The sequence below is a fragment of the Dermacentor variabilis genome, chromosome 9, assembly GCF_050947875.1.
Source record: "Dermacentor variabilis isolate Ectoservices chromosome 9, ASM5094787v1, whole genome shotgun sequence".
NCBI classification, from domain to species: Eukaryota; Metazoa; Arthropoda; class Arachnida; order Ixodida; family Ixodidae; genus Dermacentor; species Dermacentor variabilis.
In genome coordinates, this window is record NC_134576.1 from 141,794,086 (window position 1) to 141,817,365 (window position 23,280).

A 23,280-nucleotide genomic window follows, 5' to 3' on the forward strand; every position below is an offset into this window, starting at 1 on the left:
GCCATGTGCCATGTGCTGTATGTATGAGTGGAAGCATGCGACGGTGATCCGGTGATTGCGGCTCAATCTCGTGCACGCAAGTGAAGGAAGTGGGGAGAAAGTCTTCCATCACAGTGCTTTGGCAGGGGGGGTTCTAGACTGCGCAGCCGCCCTGGCCGCTACATCTTGAAAGCCATCTGCGACGGGGACAGAGTTGGGCTGCGCGCTGTGTCTTTGTGGCTTAGTTCGTGTTGATGTGATGCAATACGAAGATCAATTCACTTGCTGCTGCTGCCGTGCTTCCTCACTCCAGCATTCTGACAGCGAGTTTCCATGGTCATTGAGTGAGATATGTTAGTGTTTGCTTGTGCTTGCATGCGTGACACCATGCTAGTTAATTTAGTTGGTATGCCTATGTTTACAAGATTAAACGGCCAATAAAACTGCTATCCTTATTTCGTATAGCTAGATGTGCACTAATTTCGTTTCACAATCGATGCTTTGCCTTTTGGGCGGAACTGTGGCATTTTTAGTTGTACTGTCATTAATAAGTCTTGTTGGGATTCATGTATTGGTGGTGCTGCAGCCATAAGCAGCATTCTGTTCTTTTCTTTGTAAAAAAAAAAAAAAAGACCTGCTGTGATTTGCATTGCTGGTATGTGTTGGATCTAGATGCCATGTTTAGCTCTTTATTATTATTTTAACCTATTGGCTACCAAAAAATTTGGACAACGCTTAAGCTTTGCCTTTAAGAGTGGAATGCGGTAGCATTCAAATATCCCTGACTGCTTCTTGCACTTCCTGGCAACTGCAGCTTATGTAACCATAATGTTTACCAGGAAACACTGGCAGAGAACGCTATGCACGAAGGTGAGCTTTCTGGTACAAACGCAGCCTCTTGTTTGGGCTGCAGATGTGCATAGACAAGTGCCATCTGGATGGTGTTGTAAGGAACCAGGCATGTTGCTCTGTGAATGGTAGAAACGGAAAAGGGGATTTGTGTTTGAGTTCCTGTATAACAAAATTACGTTTCCTCATACATATATTAAAATTACAGTCCAATGCTATCATGTCTGAAGGTTGTGTGCAAGTCATACTTAACAATATTTCTGGCGCATTTTACTGTGAGAAATCCAATTAGTTCAGGAATGCTTCTGCGCTATGCGGAGGGCGTGCATGATTGGGTATGCATAGTTCGGAATTATTATTATTCACTCACAAGACGGTCGACGCCTGATGCCAACGCTGGATTTTCTGTGACATGGGGCCCTTAATGCTATCGTGTTAATATTATGTGTACCGCACGGCTCTTTTCTCTGATTGTTTTTGCCCCATACATGGGCTACACAAAATTTCATTGTCACCATCATTGTATAATGCTCTACAGTAACAAAAGCTGAAAAAATGATAACAAGCAAGTTTTATTTACAATATGAAGCAGTGCTTTTCATTTCAAAACCCTAACTAGCAGCTGCACATTCGTTTTACTGTGCAAAAGCTTGAAACACTCTGGCATACAGAGAGCAGCACTGCACTTTTGACCCTCACACCTGCTGTCGCTTTCTTCATTCTTGCTATGCATACTTTGCACCTGAAGCAACTTGGCTTTGCAACCTGACATCAGATAAGTGTCTGAATGTTTGTAAATATCATACAAATATCAACTAAGAATTAAAAATTAAGCACCCCTGAAGAGGGCCCATAGTTCCATCTAGTGAAATTTCTAAACTTCACCAGCACATATTGGCTGTTGCAGCATCCACGGATAGCTTTTTAGGTCAACAATGCCTCCCAAGTGGCAAATTGCCGGCTTTGACAATATGGCCCCTATGCTTACACCTGGTGGTTCACTGACTGTGACAGCTAATGGGTTTAAATGCATTGGCATTCAGAAGGCCTGCTCTGACTTGCGTTTCATGAAGCATCAGTTTGAAAGATTATGCTGAGGCCAAGTCAAGACCACAGGGAGGCTTGTTTAATGCACTGCTGACAGACTTTCATAATTTGGCAGACAGTCAGCTCACACATCAAGAATGTGTAGTCTACAAAGAAACTTGTCCCATCCTTCGTGTCCGTGTATTCTGTGTCGTGCTATTCTTAAAAGGACTGACAACAGATTTTTAAGGGCCTAGTTTTTTATTGTGCAACGCAAAGCTCACCCTCGGTAGTGTTTACACCTGCAGCAGTTACATTCAAAAGCGCGTGGATATTTTGTAAGCAAAATTTTTCGAACTGAGCAGCCTCTAAGAAAGTATGAGTCCCTCCTCAAGGAAAGCTGAGAAGTGAGAGCGATGTCAATAGCCCATCTCGCAAACTTTAAAAGTCGCTCATGCGGTTAGCTGTGGTTAGCCACCTACATTTTTACCTTCTCAACCACTTTTGAAAATAAAAAGCTGGTACAATGAGTTTGTGTTGTCATCATCATCATCATCATCATCATCAGCCAGTTTTATGTCCACTGCAGGACCCTCTCCCTGAGATCTCTAACTACCCCTGTCCTGCGCCAACTGATTTCAACTAGCGCCCGTGCATTTCCCTTCTCTTGGAACCCATTCTGTAACCCTAATTGTCCAACGGTTATCCAACTGGCGCATTACATGACCTGCCCAGCTCCATTTCTTTCTCTTGATGTCAATCAGAATATTGTCTATACCCGTTTGCTCTCTGATCCAAACCGCTCACTTACTGTCTCTTAACGTTATGCCTTGTACAGATCTTATATTTGTATGGCATGTTTCTCCAAGTGCATGCCTACGTCATGGCTCACTGGCCCCCGTCGTCGTTATTCTGTCAATAGACAAGCCAAGCCAAGCCAACTCATCAAAAACGAAAGTGCAGGCAGCGCCACTTTTCTACTATACAAACGCCTATCTGCACCATTGTAAGTTTAAAAAAAACTTATAACAGAAAAAAATGTACTGCATTTCAATACTAATAAAAAGACAAGGAACTGCGTACACTAATAGAAGGTCATGTGATAGGCCTCTTATGCATCTTCATGTTTTTGCCATGTGGGGTGCCAAAGGTAATTTATCATGACTTTTAGAGAAGAATTAAAAATATAAATCTTTGTTTAATGAGAAAAACATGACTAATTTTGGCCACTACAATAAGCAATCTTTCCATCAGGGGGGTTATCTCGATTCATGTTCTGAGAGGTTGTCTGTCCCTTTAAGTCTGGACTATGCACCAGCTATCCCAGCAGAAAGTTTTAAACACTGTCACAGCTTTTGTTGACCAGCACACTGACATGGAATAGAGAACTTCAATAACCTGCCAAGGGTTGAATCTTTTCTCTATATGTCACCCTCCCCATAACAAGGTCTTTTTTGTTTGTTTAATTTGCTATGTGCAGAACGGCTCATTTCATCAAAACAATTTTTGAAATTACGATAGATGGTATTTGTGCCTTAGAAATAAAGTTTGTAAGATGTTGTGCCTGAGGCAGGTACTGTTTTAGAAGTGTTTATTAACAGCTCTATTATTATTATTATTATTATTATTATTATTATTATTATTATTATTATTATTGACAGTTGCAGCTCGTCATCTGATAACAAGCACTTGTGCAGTGATTTCAATCCACTACTACTCAATTCCTACCCTGATTTGTTAGGACCATCACTAGAGTTTTGACCATTTGTGAAATATCGCCAGCTGCACAGTGGCCTACAAGAGACACGCTCGTAGCTTTTGCTGCTTTTGAATGTAAAGCCCTGTCAGTCATCATTATTTTATGTAAAACTGACACGTAAAACTTAAAGGGTCCTAAACCAACCCTCGGGCTTGGTGAAATAAGACAGTCCATGGATAGCATATGCTGCTGTGAATATCTTAGTCAAATTTTGCAGTCGTGTGCGGGGTGTGGTGCTTGCAAGTGAAGTACAAATTAATTTTTCTTTCGAACACTCTTTTCTACAGAAGCCTTCACCTCACTCTTTTCGGGCTGCCATATTTCACCATATAGCAGATTCCCATATGTGGCTGCTATTGGCCAATAGCTGACATCAATCAAGAAGTGTGTTTGGATCTGTGCATTTCTTCCTGCTGTACTGGTGCATGTTTATTGATGCAGTTTAATAAACAGGCCGAAGTAAGCGAAAATTTGTGTTTTCGAATTTGGATAGGACTTGAATGCTTCCAGAAGTACGACTATCGTACTATCGCTGACTGTTGTCTACTAACGCTTGGCCGCACCTACATGTGTAGGAATGAAACTTTGGACATGCTGCTTATCATTGTCGTAGCTACTATCGTCGGCTACTGTCCGTCGGTCAAGCTGGTGCAGGACAAAGCTGGTCCGCACTGCATAGCATGGGCAGACTGGAGCACATGAGCACGAGCGCACACTCCAGCCCTGTTGTGTACATAGCCACTACAGTTGCATGTAGCTGTGTCTGCAGCATTGCATAGATACCACGATCACTGTGGGGTGCCGCGATGAGCGCGCTTGCAGAGGTCAATGCGACTCGCCGAGTGCAACAGCGTGCTCGGATTGGTAACTGTCGGTGACGTGACTCAAGGCCTGTGCACCAACATCTGACAAACGAGTCGTCTGCTTCCCGATTTGCACATACTTGAGGTGTGTCACCACCATGGTCGAAGATTGTTACATTAGAAATCCTTACAATCCTTAGTCAATGTGTGCGCTGCCGATGTATTCGCACAAGCAAACATGAAGATGAAGTTTTTTCAGCCCTTGGAAATTACGTGATTGTCGTAGAGATAAGTGCTAAAGAAAATGTGCTATTCATGTCACTCAGTGCTAGAATTGCTGCGCGTAGCTGTCTAGTACACTGTAGCACAGCAAAGGGATGAGATACCGTGAACTCAACCGTAAGCTGAGATAGCCTCTGACTTTGGTACTTGGCAGGTGCCAAAATTGGAAGTACATAGTGGCATCCATGTGAACATACAAAACCAAATTTTAACTGTGCGCCACGGTCACATTCAGTAGGTGGAGGGTTGTAGGCATTGAAAAAGGAGTGGGAGCACGGCAAAATCAGGTAATCTTTGGTTTTCAGTAACTTTCGCTTCTGCTGAATGTATTGAAGTGCAGTGGTTAACTAATGGAGAGTAGTTAACCACTGTTAGCATTATTTTAGTTCTTACCTGCAAATTGTGTTTTCTGTCGCAGAGGCCAACCCATCAACGTTGCAACAGGTAGCTCTCAGCAAAGGGCAGCATGTGCCCACACTGGCTTCTCTGCTCCCATATTTGGACCTGAACAGCAACCACGAATACCTAGTCCAGCGAATCAAAGGTGGGTGGCTCTTTACTTTTCAGTTGCAGGACAGTCCCGAAAATTCCATACAGTCCATCCTGCATATATCAAATCCAGACATATTGAACTTATTGCCTATATTGAACGGTCGTAAATCCCGTGCTTTTAAAAAGTGTAGCATTGTTGTATGCTTTATCAAGCTCCTATTCACTGCCACATTCAAGAAACGGTAAACTCCCGTTAAGACGAACTTGGTTAAGCTGAATTCCTGGATATACTGAACAATGTGGGAACGTTTCATTGGTTTTTCGTAGACTCGCTGTAAAAAAAAGATCCTCTTAATAAGAGCCGCTTGGCATATGCTCTTCTGTTCAGACAAACTTTTGCAGTGGCCGCCAACACTGGCAACTCCATGTAGCAGGATTGCAGTCCAGGAGGGGCATCTGCAGGATACCAAACGAAAAGCAAGGCACTGAAAAAAAATATAATAATATCCTGCTCCCTGGCACAGTGGCAGAAAGTGAATCCACTCCGCGAAAAGAGGGAGAAGTGAGAAAGATGAACAAAAAAAAAAAGAAAGAAAGAAAATTTATCTCGTGCGTCGCATTGAGTCTCTATGCCAGGCAGAAATAGTGATATTTTGTTTTTGTACATCGCCGGCATAGTTGGCCATCTTTTTTTTTTTTTAATGTGAACATTTATTTAATAAAACCTGAATTATATACAAAACACTGTTTGGACCGATAGCTGCAAAGGCTAGTGGCTAGTCCAACACAAAAATTACAAGCAATTCAGCCGCAGAGCGTGAAGGGCTGAAGAACGATTGAGATGTGTACAGCACTATATTACACAACTGTAATAGAACATGTTTATGAAATACACACAATGAATCCAAGAGAAAAATATGACACAAGAAGAAAATTCACATAACAAGAATTTCAGACAGTTTCATTACACTTGTAATGCAGTTTAGTGGTCATATTAAAACATCGGTGCCTTCTCAAAACAAACTAGTGAAGCCTAGTCGATATAGTAGTACTCACTGGCTGTGCCCAGATCGCAAGAAAAGCCAAGCCAAGCCACTAAGCTGCAGAGGCTGCATTTGCGATTTGTGCCATTTGGCATGCAAGTTTCGTTCACTCTTTTTGCCCTACAGGACTAGTTGATCCTGTTGATAACGCGGGCTTAGATGTGGACTGCGGTGCACCTCACGCATGTCGAGTTGCTTGTTGAGCCATCTTATTCAGGATAAAGTAGAATTGAATGCAGCTTGGTAACAAACCAGCCTGTATGGATATGCACCTTGCCGCTGTCACTGCACTTGTGCTGTGAATTGTGTGTGAATGTGCCGACTGTACCTATTAAAATACACCTCCTAAAGGCCGATCCGACTGATGGTCGTGCGACAGCAACTACTCAACCAGGCAGTCATGACTGGTTTCTGTTTCTGAACTGGCTTCCTTTGGGACCAGTTGTCCTCGCTTCTCATGTGTTCCACACTCGGCACTGATAGCGAACGGCCGCAGTTTGCACAAGCCATCCATGTGCGCATAAAGCAAAACTGAGACACACGCTCCGCTCATCTTGTCTTCATGGCGTGCCCTTCAGAGTCTGTCTTATTTGACGACATACGCCAAAGCAGTGGCATTTTGAATTCGTTGGCATTAACCATTTTTGATGGCGCAAAAAGTGATCGTGTTCCTGTTAGGAGAAGCACACATTGAAGGGTGCGGTGCGGTGCAGAACAGCGTTTAGTGTATTGAATGCGGCAGGGAACGGGGATATTTTCAAGTTATGTGTTCGATATAGACAACACTTTGATAAACCTGGGTTTGATATATGTGGATTTGTTTGTAAAATTGGCTGTTACACAGCATATGTAGTTAACACAAGGTGGACGTTCACACACAATTCACAGTAAAGGTGTGCTTGTGGTAGCATGAGGCATGCCCATGCAGGCTCATTTGTTTCCGTGTAGTGTCAGTTGCTACGTTATGTGGAATAAAAATGTGCAACAAGCATATTGCTGTGTGCATCGCATGCAGAAGTCCAGGTGACGGGGGCTTTTACAGTTGCCACTGCAATTACGGGCGCTATTTTCGAGTGATCACTTTCGGTGCTGTAATGACTTCGCATTCTCCTGTGTGCCAGAAGTTGTTTTTTCTGCTAGGCTTAGTCATATGGCAGCCAAGCTCACTGCATGTGGAAGCACGAAGTTAGGAAGGAGGTGGGAGCAATACTGCATTGTATTCGAAGTTCGATTCAGCATGTAATGTGACATGCTTTCTGAGGCAGGCAATATTGAAAAAATACTTCGCCTTATTCTGCAATAAGGTATCCTCACAAATCTCTTGTACCAAAAAATTAAAAACATTGTCAGTGACTGTGGTATCTGTTTCTGGCGTGCTGTTTGCTTAGAAGCCTTCCTTTGTGACTGGTGCAACGTTTTCATCTAGAGCTGGCTCGAGGTGGTTGCATGAGTGACTTCCGATGGAACAGTGGCAGCCAGAATTACCGGGGCAAGCCGTGGAGTGACTCACTTCCCACCGACTCAAATGTAAGTAGTCCAAAGAGAGCTCACTTAGTTCCCTCCAGCCTTAGCACAAACCCTGAGGAAAGGACCATAAGTGCACTACTTGTGACTGCACATGCAGAGTCATCGGCCTCAAGTTTATACAGGGTGTCCCAACTATCATGCTCCAAGATTTAAAAATATGTAAATGCCATGTAGTTGGACAGAACCAAAATAATGTTGTTTGCCATCCCTTGGAGTTATTCGGATTATTTTCTGCATTCTGCCTAATTACATAATTAATCTTAATTGATTAATTAATTAACTTCTCAAATATTATAACTAGATGAAAATTGTTGATGAGAAAATAGTAGAGCAACGTGAAAAACTCCCGATACAGCTTTCTGTTGCTTAATATGTGCTACATAAAAGTGTTTTTCCGAGCATGAAAGAAGCCCGAGAATACATTTGAACCTCGCAATAGCGAAAACGTCAGGGAATGCAAAAAAAAAAAAATCGCTGTTGCGAGAATTTTGTTGTTGCAAAATGATACAGCACAGATAGGTAATGTGTTCCAGGACGGAACTGTGCTGTCAAAATTCCCTTAGCTTACTTTGCCAAGCTTGCTCGAGGATATGCAGTTGAACCTACTTATAACGATACCGGTTTTAACAATATATAGTTGCTGCACTGTTGACTTTTGTGTGTTTTCCATAGTGAAAATAACCCAGTTACTACAATGCCTCGATGCCGCATTATCGGTTATAACAAAGTCTGGCTGCTGGGTGTTCGAACCGAAAGGTAGTGAAATGCAAAATCCTTGAAAAGAGAAAAAGAAAACGAGAAATTCGAGCCGCTTTACGATTGGCCGCTGCTCCAACAGCCGCCGTGCACTCATTTTCCAGCCATCTCCGTGCAGCTCTCTCCCGTCGCCCTTCCACCCCTCCGAACACGAATGGGCTGCGCCCATAGCTCTACGCCGCCTCACCCTCCGAAACACAAATAGACAGCGCCAACTGTGCCGCAAGCAGATTGCTCGCATGTTGCTTGCTGGCTCCTCATTCAGTGAAGTTCTGCGTGCAGCTTAATCGCTCACGTTTGTTTTTGTTGGTTGTGTTCGAAGTCATTCCTGGCCACGTGGTTTCTCAACTTCGGTTGACTCGCTGCCGAAACGGAAGATGGCTGATCTGTCCGCTGATCATCGGCAATGCACGACGTTGCCAGTGAAAAGAAAGCGCACGGCTATAGATTTGGAAACTAAGTGCTACTAACTGATGAGACGATCGTCGCGAACGTACTTTTATCGAATAGCGACAGCGACGACGGCAGCGATGACGCGGTAGGGCAGGATGCCTCAACGTTGTTCTCACAGGAGGCCCGGCATGATTCAGTCCTTCCGGGGCTTCGCTTTCGCGAGGAACCTTCCGCTGCTCTATGTGGAGCACTTGGATGCCTTGGAGAAGGATGTCGGCAGGCTTCGCGTAAAGCATGCATGGCTAAAGGCCATAGGCTTTTCTCGTGCAAGCAAGTGAAATGTACGTGGTGAGATCCTTGTGGCGATCTCATCCCAGAATTGCTTCTGGATTTCTTAATCGAATAGGCTACCACAGTAACCTTCTTGCATTCTTTAAAAAGGCCTTTTTGAGGCCACCAAAGCGATGCCTCAGTGGAGCTCGCATGTTGCTTACCACTCGTGACCCCTCTTTGAAGTAGTTATATAGCAGTGCCATTTTTGAACATCGACAGCCACGGGTTGTTACAGGCGATCGGCGCACGCAGGAATCAGAGTTAAAGACAGTCAGCAGACGGGGCAGAGGAAGGTGGTGTGAAGAGGCACTGGCCTCCCTGCCTGTATAGTTTTCTCATATCAGCTCTGCCATCCCCTTATTTTAATTTTTTCATGCAACCTGGTTATAACAATTATCGGTTGTAACAATGGAACTTTCGTGGCACTTTAATATTGTTATAGTAAGTTGGTTCGACTGCAGTACCGCATTGCCAACAATACAGAGTGTGCCGCATGTGTCGGATTAGCCGTGGCAGCACTGCCGTGGAGCAATATTTTCGGTCAGTTGTCTTTGAGATACAATCACTATTGCAAGATTTTACGTAACTCAGCACCAGACGCAGAGCAACAGTGCTCCACGCAAGCAGCAGCATTTCTCCAGTCCCCGCTGTCGCCCGTAGGCGCCGATGCGTTCGGTGCCGAGCGCAAAAGGCATTTTCGTATACTCTTAAGCAATCGATTGAGATTATGGCCCCTTTGCACAAATCTATGTCCGGCGCCGAATCTGCACGCGATGCCTGTTGAGTGGCACTAAAACCAGCATTCTTGAAGCAAGGGATGCGTATTCCCGGACGATCGCTCAATCACTGCCTGATGCGTGGCACTCCATGCTGCGACCACCATCTCAAGCACCACAGACAATTCCATGTCGGTGGGATGTCAATTTCCTTGATTTTGCTGCATTTTTGTCACCGAGGCACACATTAAGCACCGCACTAGGTGTGCAAAGACTGTCATCGCATGTCGGTAGCAACATGTGTGCCACTTGAAGCGAGTGATCAACAAACAAGATGGCAGCCATGACATGTTTCCAGTGCACGCAATCGCTTCCGGCGCCCGGTGCTTGGTGCTTTTGTACACAAAAATGGCAGCGGCCACACAAGTGTAATGTGGCGGTATTTTATGCAATTTTAGTGAATAGCAATCGCATTTGAGCACATTTTGGAGCCTGCTAGCCTTGCGTGAGTAAGTAATATGGGGAGTTACATTCTGGCAAATTTCATTGCTGCAGGATTGTAGTATAGCAACATTTCGTTAGTGAGAGGTAGGAAATGCATCGCGTGTTTCGACTGTACGTGCAAAATTGCTGCGCGACTGGCCGCTCGAGGCACTTTGTGTGTATTCACGGGCTTCTTTCACGCAGCACATATTGAGCAACAGAAAGCTTTATCGGGAGTTTTTCATGTTACTCTACAATTTTCTCATGCACACTTTTATCTAGTTACCTTACTTGAGAAGTTGATTAAGTTTAACTAATGTAATTAGGCAGAATGCGAAAATAATCTGTAAGTATCTCTAAGCGATGGCAAACAGCATTACCTTAGTTCTGTCCAGCTGTGTGGCATTTGCATATCTTTAAGTATTGCTGCATGATAGTTGGGAAACTCTGTCGATAGGGAGATAATACAAGCTCCTCACTTTTTTTGCACTTTTTATTGTGGTAACTGTTATTAGTATCTCCATAATCTGAAACGATTAGCAGCATTAGTTATAATGAAAAATGGTATTTGAAAATCTTTGTGACAAGTTTGTAATAAGAAAAAAAAAATTGCAGGCACAAATACTAAACTCTCCTCTTTCAAAGTCCCATAGATTTTAGCTTCACTTTCAAATGCTGCAAATCTCGTCAAAAGTGGTTCAGCTATGTAAAGTTGAATTATTTCTTCCCCTGGTGGCCAAAATTAATCCAAAGTCCTTCACCGTGGTGTGCCTCATAATCAAATTGAGGTTTTGGCACGTAACACCCCAGAATTCATTCAGACTATTTCTTCATTGTGACATATTGACACGTATACATGTTTATCGTTTAACATTTGCTGAAGCTTCGTCTGAATGGCTCTTTCTTTGTGTCGGGCTTACAGATAGTTTTGCATCTCCTGTGCACATACCTGAACTCCAGGCTGCCTCCTGATCCACGTTTCCCAGATGGGAAAACTTTCACCTCACAGTTCTTCCACAAGGCACCAAACAAGCCTCGTGAGTGCAACATCATTCTTTGCATTTAAACTGCACAGTTAAACTGCAATATATTCAGTAAAACCTTGTTGATACATTCCCATTACATACGTTTTCCTGGCGCTAACATTCGCAATATAAAATACAATACATGACCTAATAAATTTATGCCAATTTTTTACCACTTCATACATTCCTGGAAAACACAATTTTTCGGCACCAGCGTTCAGTACAGCACCATACTGCGATTGTATGGTACGTTTTTCGGCTGCAAGATCTCATGTAAACAAGAAAATGCGTGAGGCGCATGCGATTGAGAACAGTATATAGCTGCCCGTCTCGTGTGAAAATGCCGGCACGCACTCAGTTTCTCATTTCGGTACCAGCAAATCTTCCCTGGTGTTGTCGCACGTGGCATTCATAGCTATCACAACCAATCATGTTGCGATAAGCATCTTCATCTGTTTCACAGCATGTGGTGCTGTCGGAAGTGTAGTGCATGCTTTTAATTGGTGATAACCAAAATGCGCTGCTGTTCCCTGCTGCATACTGCAATTGTATACAGTTTCTGGTCGCTAGATCCGATGTGTACTAGAAAAGGTGTGAGGTGTGCGCGATTGAGAACAGTATGTAGCCGCCAATCTCACGTGAAAAATGGCGGCGTGCACTGTTTCTTATTCTGGTACAAGCAAATCTCCACCCGGGTCGTCGCATGCTGCATTCACAGCTATCGCCGCAAAGCCTATTGCGATAAGCATCTTCACCTATCTGTTTTACAGCGCGTGGTGCGTAGTGCCATAGGTAGCATACTGCACGCTTTTAGTGAATAATAATCCAAACGCCCCGCCGTTCTCTTCTGCAGGCGGCATGATTTAGGCATCACGTTTCGCTTCACGGCATCCGGCGTCGCCCACCAGCTCGATTTTGTTTCGGTTTCCCATTGCCCTCTTAAAACATTACGCAATAGAAAAACAACAAAATGCATCTCGGGCTGTCGAAGCACTACCAGCCTAACGTGCATCAGCATCTCATGCTGCAGTGATCCGTGTGACGCTTTGCATTACATAGATGTCAACAATAGTTGAGTCTGTCAAACTTTTGCGGTTACTTCGGATTGTATGTTTTCCCGGATAGTACCTTCTTTCTCATGTTTTTTTTTCATCAAAACATATGAGCGAGGTTCTACTGTTCGTACTAACTGGTGGTGTGGTGTTTCTTACTTAGTAAGGCCAATCAATGTTACTGATGCTCTGACATCAACTGGGGGGACACATTGACTGTCCATGCAATATGACTGTTCTTCATTCAGCCTTTTTGGGCCGTACTTCTGGGATGCTAAGTCAAGCATTTTCAACTATCTGAAATCTTTGATTGAATTGTTTAAATTGCATGGCTTTGTAATGCATTGAAAACACAGCAGACCAGATGAAGTTTTGAGTATTGTATGAATTAATCGCAATCGTGAATCACCAGCGCTTGAATTATTAAGTCTACACTGTATAGCCTAAGAGGCAACTTTTCTGTTATGTCTAATATGGCTGTAGGTGTTGGCGCCGCAACGTGATGTCTTCTCATGATCCGTCCCTTGTGTGTGATGTTTGGTTGTGATGCAGCTGCAGACAAGGACGCCCTGTGTATATATCAGACCAGTGTGCTACCACCACACTACCGTGTCATCATAGGTGAGGACACCTGGGACCTGCCAAAGGTATGTTCTGTAAACGCCAATTTCCTTTCATTCAGCCTAAATGGTTTCCCTGTTTGCAGAATTGAGTCGAATAATCAGTTAAATATTTGCCTGTACCAATAAAGTATACAAACAAGTAAATAATGATGGCACAACAGAAACCACTAGAATGTAGGCGAGGGTCCATGCAGAAAACGTGTGCCTTGGGAAAAACAATAAAACACACCACATCAAAATAGGAAAAGTGCATCATCCTCAAGGTAACATACATAAAACATATTACAAACAAAATCAGAGCACAGACATAGAGCACCTAGATGTTTATCTTCATATAGCTGAACCTTGAGATGGTGAAATAAGTTTAACGCAATTCTCACTGATATCGGCATCTTACAAATTTAGGACATAACAAAGGTATTTTTGTGTCAAATGCGACTTCATTACGAGGTTTGACTGTACCTCAAAAGCATGGTTGCTGCAAACTGTTTTTGAATTTATACAGCGCAAAACAGTCTATGTTGCGAACCGTATTGTTTAAGAATTGTATTGCAGTCTATGAATAGGAAAACACACTCTTCTTTACAGTCCTAGTGACAACTAATCATGGTGGATAGTACAGGGAAGGTTTGGCCTGACATTGTCTAGTTTGGACTGCAACGTTCTTGGGATCAGGGTTCCATGTTTCTGTTCCGAAATAAATTAACTGAGAGCATTAACACGCTGTTATCCCTGTGTCTTACTTACTGCAGGGTCGAAACAATCTCTTCTACGCCATCCTCCTGTTCCTGCACTGTATCAAGACTAAACATGGTGGCATGCTAGGGTAAGAGAATGAGAAGCTAATTTTTAACACTCAACTATAGATAAGTTTCACTTTGGCTAAATTGGTTATAAATTAGTAGTAATCTACTATTAAAGCAATCGTGGCAATGCTACATGGCTGGTAATTGTCTAATTATCTGATTAACAATCTTAAATTAGCTCCTAGGCAGACAACCTGGGCACCTGGTGGTTAGCAGATGTGACACAATTCGCGGACAGTGGCCTCTGAGATTTTCAGTGTGCTGCAAGTGCCGCCTCATTTCGGAGGTCATGCCAAGGAGCTGTACTGGTTCTGTGTTCTGGGTTGTGTGTCATGTCCAGCAAGCAGTAATGGCAGTGCTCTTCTCAATTTTTTTTTAGTTTCTTTATTTCAAAAATTTCAAGTGGGAACAGCACACACTGTGCTGAGGAAAGACAAGTTTGTGTCTTCATTTCATCCTTGTCCTTATCGATGTTCCCGTATAAAAATGTCTAAGGAACTAGCCAATGCTTTCACATCAATGGGAACAATATATTTGTGTGCATTAACAGCAAGAAATTTATGAGCTCTATTACCAACTGTGCAGGAGGATCAACCTTGGCCTGTCGGGAGTGAATGTCCTGTGTGTCTTGGATGGATAGCATTGCTCACCTTGACGTATAGCAGCTGCTTCAAGCCAGGTTGCCTTCAGCTGGAGGAAATAGTTTGGCGGGACATTGCCATGTGTTACTGGTCGACTGTTGCCGTTAATTGTTGCTTGTCGACACAAGTAACCAATGCAGTGTAGAGTTGAGAATATTTCTCATGCAACTGACCGTGCCTGTTTCTGTGCAAACATGTGGACTGTGCATTTAAACAGTGCTTTAGTTTTCCTCGTTCATTACTGTTTATCCTATGATCTTAGTCCATCACACTTGTCATACCCATGTTGCATCCACACTCAAGACAAGCTTTTCTTCACAATTGTTCTGCAGCTCAATCAAATTATGACTGCTTGCTGCACTTGAGCATGTGCTATTGAGATTGTCTAATCACTGTGGGATAAATAAACATTCTTGTGCTACTTGGTGCCTTTTGTTTTTTTGCTTCTAAGCATTGTAAGGGCATTGCTGGGAAGGAAATTAGGAGTTAATACTTAAGTGCTACGCATAACTTACATGCATTACTCAAGAATGTTGATGAAACACTCTGGTTAGCTTCATAATTAGCCACGCTAACCTTCTGCAGTAAGAAAAAGTGGCTGGTATATAAACTTCATGCATTGGCAGTTCTGTAAACCCCTCTTTCAAGCAAAAATCTGTAAAGATTTCAAAAGCTTCCACACAAGTCTGTGTCACAGGATCTTCACCATGAACCAAATGAGACTGCCAATGGCCCGACAAATCATTCCCTCTATTTAGAAGTGTGCCTTCTGAATGGGAAATGCCTATTTTACAAGTGTGAAGCTCTAAGACACTTTTCTGCCTCATTCTGGACAGTGGGTGTGGAAGAAATGTAACTGGGGCATTAATTTTCGCATGTAATACCTGGAAAACAACATTCAAGAAAGGCCGATAAAAAATTTTACAACCATGTAGTCCAACAGTGACTGCTGCATTTCTACATGTTCTTTTTCACTGCATTCTGGGCTTCCAAGTTGAAATGCACTTTGCACGTAAGAGTTTAATGGAAATTTTCAGGTACACTGAGTTGCAGAACTTTAGAGTATTGATATCAGATACAGTGTGTTTGTTCATAGGTCTGTCCTACAGGGTGTCTACCAACCGGGAAAACCGGGAATTCTCAGGGAATTTGAATAGTCTGGAAATACTCAGGGAAATTGTGCTTCTATCAGGGAAAATTAGCTGTAACTTCATTGTAAGGGAATGAAAGTCGTGTTAATGCTGGCTCCAGTAACAGAGGAATCGCAATGAATCGTCATTGACGGCATGTCATCGGCACGAGTAGTTAACGACCGATTTTCCAGACACTCGATTTTTCGGACATGCCCGATAATTCGCACGGCTTTCCGGCACCACCACGTACTCCATATAGTCAATGTATATTGCCCTTGCTGCAGGTCTGAAATTGCATTAATCAGAGCCACCACCTGATATCGGTTTTGATTATCTTGCCACCTCGAACCGGCACTCTCGCACGCAGATCTGCCGGCAGCTATAGCCAACACCGCGGCAACATTAGGCCTAGCTGCTTGCGGTGCCATGTTTTTTATTGGAAGAACTCGCTGCTGTCAGCAATGGCACCGACTCCGCCTTTGTAATCTTCGCGATTGGCTTCAAAGCTTGCAGAGCACAGCACATTGTGTAATGCCAGTCTTCGAAAGTTAGCTTCGCCTCAGTATAGCCATTGTTATGCGGTGAAGCATAACAAGCATGGGAAGGGGCAATTCTCATGGGACGCAGTATGTATTCCTTGATTATACACGCATGCACCCCCGTCTCCTGTCACAGTACGAGCACGGATATGCCTAATAAGTGTACTGGCAGGCCTTAAGAGCTTTTTCGGACATGCCTGTGGCAGTCTTAGCCCTTAAAGACATGCATTCATTTTTTCGGACTGCCTGATATTTCGGATGTTTTTTCGGCCCCTAGGGAGTCCGAAAAGTCGGACGTTGACTGTACAATCAACTAAGAGGATGCTTAAAATGATCCATGGCGTGAACGCGTGGCAGAAGGAGGATGAGAACAGAAAGGACCGGCGCACTGAGGAATTAACGCGAAAGGAAGCATGCCGCCACCTCTTTGATGGAGCTTGAGCTCAAAAAACAAAGTGTTGGCTGATGCCGAGATGCAGGTGTCCCTCATCCAAACCAAAATAAACTCTTTAAAACAGTGAACCCAACACTGAGATGTTGTGCATGGGCTGAGAGTATGTCAGGACAGTTGAGGTTGACTTCCCAGCTGCTGAGAGAGAATCTTAGTGGTGACAAAGCTCAGGCCTCATACTGATGAGCTTGCTATCAGTTGATAGAAATAGCTCATATTCAGAAATATTTACTTATTTATGCATCTCCTTTTCATTTGTATTTGAAAACGTTGACTCAATTTGGAATGGGCTTTACCATTTTTTTCGCTGTGCATTTTACTAACACACTCCTTCTCTTTTCTTTTTAAATAAAATAGATTTTACTCCTTACTATTCAAACTGGAATAAGTCATTTTTTGCTTCAACATGCTTGACAACAGTGACAGCATCAAGCAACATGGTGTCAGCCCGTCTTGACATAAAACAAAGTTCTTGCTCATTCAGGGAATTTTGCAAAGGTGGTCAGGGAAAACCTGGAAAACTCAGGGAATTTGGAAATGTCAACTTGGTAGACACCCTGGTCCTAGCACTGTAGCTCTGCTTTTACTGTTGCTGTTCTTGCTACCTGTCAACTTTGCAAGTGCTAGCTAATCTGCCATGTGCCAGCACACAGAGCTATCATGTGCCCAGGGCATTAGGGGTAATGATAGTGTTCACACTGTGCTAAACACACTTCAAGTAGTGTTATGATGACAAAGATGTGCCATAAAGCTGGGTGATAGTACTGTTTTTTCCTCGCAATAGTTTATTTTCAGTTTGTTAGAATTTAGTGGAGCCCTCTTATGTTATAGTTTGGCATAAGTGTAGCTGCACTCCTTGTCACTTATGCAGACCGGATGATATAAGAAATAAATATTTTTCAACAAATGAAATGAATGAATGACCTCTTTATTGGAAAGGCTGGTGGTTTGGTCTAAATTGAGAGGCCAAGGAAGTTCACGTATGGGAATGGGTGGAAAGGGAGGGGTTAATAGATGACGATGGTCAGTCGGCACTTAACTCTCTCAGCTCACCAAAAGAAGAAAAAAACATGCATATCAGTACGTATTTTCTTTCCTCCCTTCCACCTTTTGTAATTATGAAAAGGGTTGCCTCGGTTGATTCACCTGTACCCAAAGTGGTAGGCAAGAACAAATAGAAAAAAGAAAGAAAGGTATGTATGTATGTCAAATTTCAAGTGTCATTTCTCCCACTTTAGATTATAAAAAAACAGCTAAGCACACTTTCTGTGGTTGCTAGTGCTATCTGCGTAACCGGAAACCACTTGTGCTGCTGTTTACAGTTTTGACTCACTACATTCATCTGCGGCTGCTTCTATCTCGTTTGTCCAAGTGTCAGATGTGAAAGCAGATAACTCGACAGCGTTATCTCTCGAGGGCTTCAATAACTGGGAACAGCCCAGTGTCAAGTGCAGAAGCGGTAAGGATCATCTTCGGAAACGGCTGTGAAATGATGCGGCACGCATGTATCGTGCTACTGTTGAGCATTGGTAAGCTACATTTCTGCACACCTTTGATAGCGCTTTTTTAACCTGCCACACTTGCGGGTTTTCTTCTGTTTGTAGTAACTGCCATAGAAGTGGCAGCATGCTTTAATAAAGGCAGTAGGTAGCTCTAATTTGCAGTAGGAAGAAAATTAACTGAATGTCTAACTGAATTTTTTCAGCCTTCTGGTTATTGTGGTCCACAATTATGTAGAGTAATATTGAGTCTATGGGAAAGCCCCTGTAATAAATGTCACTGTGCTACAATGGTAATGCAGTAAAATTCTGTTAATCTTTCAAGTATCGGCATCGGCATTGTTGCTGCCACAAAAACATCGGAAGAATCAAGGTTCCACAGTGTTGTGTTTACTAGTTACTATGCGGGGCTGTATATTCTTGTGAAAATTTTTTTACGAGTTGTCCACATGGTTGCATGAAGTGCAGTGGGGTCTTTTTACTTCATGGCATTCCAACTATGAACCATAAACAAATATAATTAAACCATGCATTAAATGTAATTGAGGAGCTGCTATAAATGAACAGTTACAAAAATTCTGTGCAGTTTTCTTAGGAATTGCAACTCGTGAATGTTTTCAAACTATGTGGCACTATACGTAGCTTTTCAGGCAATTTGATATGTGTGAGGATACCTCATATATAGGCATTTATAATTAATTGGCTAGAGTGACACTCGATAGCTTTGTATTTTGACAGCTTCAACATGTATAACATCTACAGCTGACCACATCACTGTGCATGTGGACGTCTAGGCAAAGATAACAATATGGCATGGAATGACTAAATGCAAAATAGAGAAAAAAAAAATCTAAAAAGGCTGGGACTATTAGCTGAATAGTGTTGTCAGATGTCTTTTAAAAATGTGAATTTTTTATCTGACAAGTTTAATGACTGCTGGTTGATGCAGTTGCCAACTATTTTTGCTTAATATGTATGATTTATTTGCTGAATGGCTTCAACTTTGCAATTAGGGCACCTGCTCTAAAGTGATGGATTACAGTTAGCAAAATCTTGTTAACCCTTTAAACCCAAATTTAATTCCAGAAAAACGTACCAAATTTCCCAAATTATAAAAAATTTGGAAAATTGTGTTTTCTATGTCATTCTGATTCTGAAGATATATTCATTCATTTCAGAATTAAAAAAAAATAAAGTTAAAAAGAAAACTGCTCTTGAAGGCAGCTTTCATCAATGCCAACTGTAAGTCGTCTTTGGCGGTTGAAGCAGCTAATCGGATTGAACGAGTGTAGCTCATTATTGGCGATATTGGTACAACCTCTCATGACAAGTATAGCTTGGGATTTGGGGTTAAAGGGTTAATTAGATATCATCACTGTGCAATTTGTCTTTCACGTATTGTCCACTTCTTCGAGTAGTCCAGCTGATGTTATAAAACTTCTACATGTACCAATTAATAAGTATTTTCATTAATATAGATAATGCAGTATACAGTTGAAGCTTGATATAATGAACATGATTGCAAATTATCCTTTATAATGAAGGAAGCATAAAATTTGGTTGACCGCGGTTTATTTCAGTGGCTATTGTACTGCTGTTATGAAACCGAAAAATCAAGATTTGAGGTAGTATAAGTTGCAATAAAGCAAATATTTGTTTCCTCATAGCTCAGAATGTGTGTTCTAGAAGCAGAAATGTTGAATACTCAGCAAGAGCACCGTGAAGTGGCACATTCTGGCCAATACTTTAGCTTGGTGGCCTGTAGCCAGTAAGCCAACTGTCCAATATCGCTCCAGTGCATATTAACAATGGTGCCAAGTGTAGGTATGCGAGTTAGCATTATTTGCATGCCATTTATAGGTGCTGCATGGGGGATCAAAAATGTGAGAAGACCATTTGCTTGCTTGCCGGATAATCACGCTTGCATTTCTTTTACATGCACCCACTCGTAAGTTCTTAATATCAGCGTATAGGCTTGTAATGAATATTGATTATAGCAAACATATTTCTGCACCAGATTCAATCTTGTTATTAGTAGGTTTGACTGTAGTACATTTGCGTTACAGCTTGCTTCTCAGGCCTCCATATCGATGCCACTGGAGCCCCCATTTCCTTGAGTTTGTCAGTGATACAACTCACTCTTGTTTTGCTACTTGCACGGTGCAAATGCTATGGGTGCTTTGTCTAGATTTGCTTTCATACTCTTGCAGCGGGATGCCTGGGTCAAGATTTGCCTGACTGGGGTGATTTCTACAAAGTGAAGGGCGTCTTGTATTTGCCGTATGCTGAAATTCGTGAGCCATTCACAGGATACTATGATGCTACGCAGAATACGAGCCGCATTGACTACTACAAGGGTATGCATTTTCTTTCTTGAGCACTTGGAAAATAAAGCTTGGAGCCCATCTTTTTTTTTTCTAAACTGAAGTTTGAAGTTTCTGTAACATAATTTAATGCATACAGATACAAAAAAAGTGCTTCTGGGACTAAACAAATTAAATTGTCCCTATCTCCTTTTGTTTTATGAAAATATATTTGTGACAGGAAGAATAGGCTAGATTACGTTAAAATAAAAATGCCAAAGGATGAACTAGTCTAACCATTACTGGTTTACTATGACGAGTACACCATTTTCAGGAAAAGTGCAAATTAGTGCATTATGTGTGATCCTCATTCTAGATAAATAACTCCGTATTACATAACATCCCATATGTAAGATCTTGCTGTGACTGTTGCGTCGTCGATAGCCAAACCATCTTGCTCTTTGCTCTTAAAACGTGGCTGTGATAGGTGTCTAACCTTGATTGTCCTTCAAATAGGGTTATTAAAAGCTCCCATCTTTTCTTTTCATCACATGTACTTTAGATTTCAAAAAAAAGGGGTGGGGGATGGCAGTCGCTTTCTCAACTGCTTTTTTTATCCATGCCATTTTTCTGGTTGTCTATGCAACTCTGTGCAGCAAGCTCATGCTATCTGAGAGCTGTTGTGGCTGCTTACCTTGCAAACGCACCACTTCGGACATCTCCCGTGACTTGCTATCTCAAGCTATCGACTCGAGCCACTTAGAGGAAAGTGTGCAGATAAAGATTTGCCCATAGCATGGTATATTTCTTCGCAATCTCATGAGGCACTCCTCTGAGAGTGACTCTGAAACGAATCCCACAAAGATTATGTGACACTCTGTCCAACATTTAGTCCCTTTCATTTGAACGTCCTTTGAAAATGCTAAGAGGCAAGCTTTGCTGCATGAGAACATTGCAGTCTCCTACCTGTGGGTGGCAAGCCTATACAGGTCATTGGCTGCTCGATGGAGAAAATTCCAAGTGATACTGTCAAGTCCTATCTTTCATGGCTCAGACATCTACAGTGCTGGCGGCAACTGATATAACCCTTTTGTTTCACATATGTTCTTGTCGACTGGGCTTTACTTATCACCACTCTTCAATTGTTAAGGCTCTCCAGACAAGACAGCCTCGTGACCCTTGAAACGTGACAGCAGCTATAGGTGGTGCCACTTTCGGCTTGTCTGTATGATCCGTTTTCACTTTATCTCTTTTGTCTCATGAACCGTCAGGCGCAAGTATTCTCATCTCATTGCTTCCTCAGTTCTTTCAGAAAGTTCAAATGAATGGCAGGAAAGCGAAACAGAGTGTTTCCTTAAAGGAACAATAAAGAGAAAAATAATTTCAGGTGTTTAACCCTTTGAAGGTCGAACTTTCTCTGAAAACCATGCCGCTTTGGTCAATTTCTTTTATTGCAGTTTCCAATAGTTGGAAGTGATTGAGAACTCATAAATACAGCAAAAATTTGCAACAAGCAGTAGTTTTCTCAAAAAATGTTCCCTTGCACCAGCAGTATACAAACAAATACGCTATACAGTAAATTGGGAAAAATGTGTAGCATAATTTAAGGCTATCAATTTGTTTTCCCAAAAACATGTGTCATTAGAAGAACAAGTGTGTCAGAAACGAATTGGAACAATAAATGCTTGAGCAATCGCCATGAGGAGAGGCACCGTGCGCAATACCTAAAGGAGATCCCATTGCAATCGTTCCTTCTGTACAGCTTTCTAATCATTGCAATAAAACTGATTCTGATCTCTGAACTTGGGTTGTGCTGGGCTACTGGAAATCCGGTAGCGGCGGCTGTAGAAAAACTGTAGCATCTCCCCCACACAGGCCTTGGAGGCAGCAGATGATGCGCATGCAATATTGTGATCAAGCGCTCGGAGGTGAACAAGTCAAGTTGTGTGCACTGGTGCACAGAAATAGAATTTCAAGTCACTTTGGGTGATCACGTAAAGATGGCAGTACCTTTCAACAACCAGTAGTGTTGAACATGCATGGAATATCAAACATAAGATTGGTGCCACACATGTACAGCAAATACCGTCAAATGGTTAATAAATAAAGCTTCTGCAATTCTAAAAGAGCCACTCTTACCATCCGATAAAGCTCGGTAACCCAAAAAAACATGCAAGAAAGAAAGACGAGAGATGACGCCCCTTTCAAGTTCCTGCACCAGCTCGCTGTGGCATCATGGATTTCATGGATTTTATTGGTGTCTGGTTGGGCTTAGTTGATTTTTATCAGTAATGGTGGACTATATTGCATTTTGAAGAAGCCAAAGATTAAATTTATCAAGTTTGGAGAACTTCTATTGTGCCGCAACAGCCCAAATACAAGACTGTCCCTTTTGAAATTCGTGACATCAACCTAACACAGCTGCTCTAGGGTTTCAGCACGAAATTAAACATAAAAAGTTTATTTTAAATAGAGTTTTCGAAATTGAATTTATCACTCTAAACTGATTTAATGTTTCTCCTAAGCGGTCACTGTAAGTCCCAAAGAACAAAGCATCTTTCTGTTCAGACAACTTTTTACTCCCTTTATAGTCACTGAATGGATCACTATACAAGGGCAAATCAGAAAGTCTTTGCCCCTATGTTTTATTAGCGAAAATAAGGTACATACAGGTAATCACAGATATAACCTACTATTCTACATACTTTACACAATTCTTCCACATAGTCCACATTTGTCCCATCATTTCCACATTTGTCCCATCACA

General features: G+C 42.3%; 2 protein-coding genes and 1 long non-coding RNA gene across 3 annotated transcripts in view; 2 read left to right on the forward strand and 1 right to left on the reverse strand.

The window, feature by feature from the left end:
* LOC142557710 (transmembrane protein 209) overlaps nt 1–15,009 on the forward strand; it is a 32,804-nt gene extending 17,795 nt beyond the window's left edge. The window contains exons 11-16 of the mRNA XM_075669753.1: nt 5,117–5,242; nt 7,660–7,760; nt 11,364–11,478; nt 13,071–13,165; nt 13,894–13,967; nt 14,533–15,009. Of these exons, the coding sequence (XP_075525868.1) occupies nt 5,117–5,242; nt 7,660–7,760; nt 11,364–11,478; nt 13,071–13,165; nt 13,894–13,967; nt 14,533–14,587 (566 nt within the window). The 3' untranslated portion in view covers nt 14,588–15,009. The remainder of the gene's footprint in view (nt 1–5,116; nt 5,243–7,659; nt 7,761–11,363; nt 11,479–13,070; nt 13,166–13,893; nt 13,968–14,532) is intronic.
* Nucleotides 602–21,659, reverse strand: LOC142557712 (uncharacterized). The gene is made up of 3 exons (XR_012822816.1): nt 21,208–21,659; nt 5,092–5,301; nt 602–947 (listed from the first exon to the last, which is right to left on the reverse strand). It is a non-coding gene; the product is annotated as an uncharacterized LOC142557712 (long non-coding RNA).
* CtsK1 (C1 family peptidase 26-29-p) overlaps nt 18,088–23,280 on the forward strand; it is a 30,335-nt gene continuing 25,142 nt past the window's right edge. The window contains exons 1-2 of the mRNA XM_075669752.1: nt 18,088–18,240; nt 20,421–20,567. Coding sequence (XP_075525867.1) covers nt 18,201–18,240; nt 20,421–20,567 — 187 coding nt within the window. The 5' untranslated portion in view covers nt 18,088–18,200. The remainder of the gene's footprint in view (nt 18,241–20,420; nt 20,568–23,280) is intronic.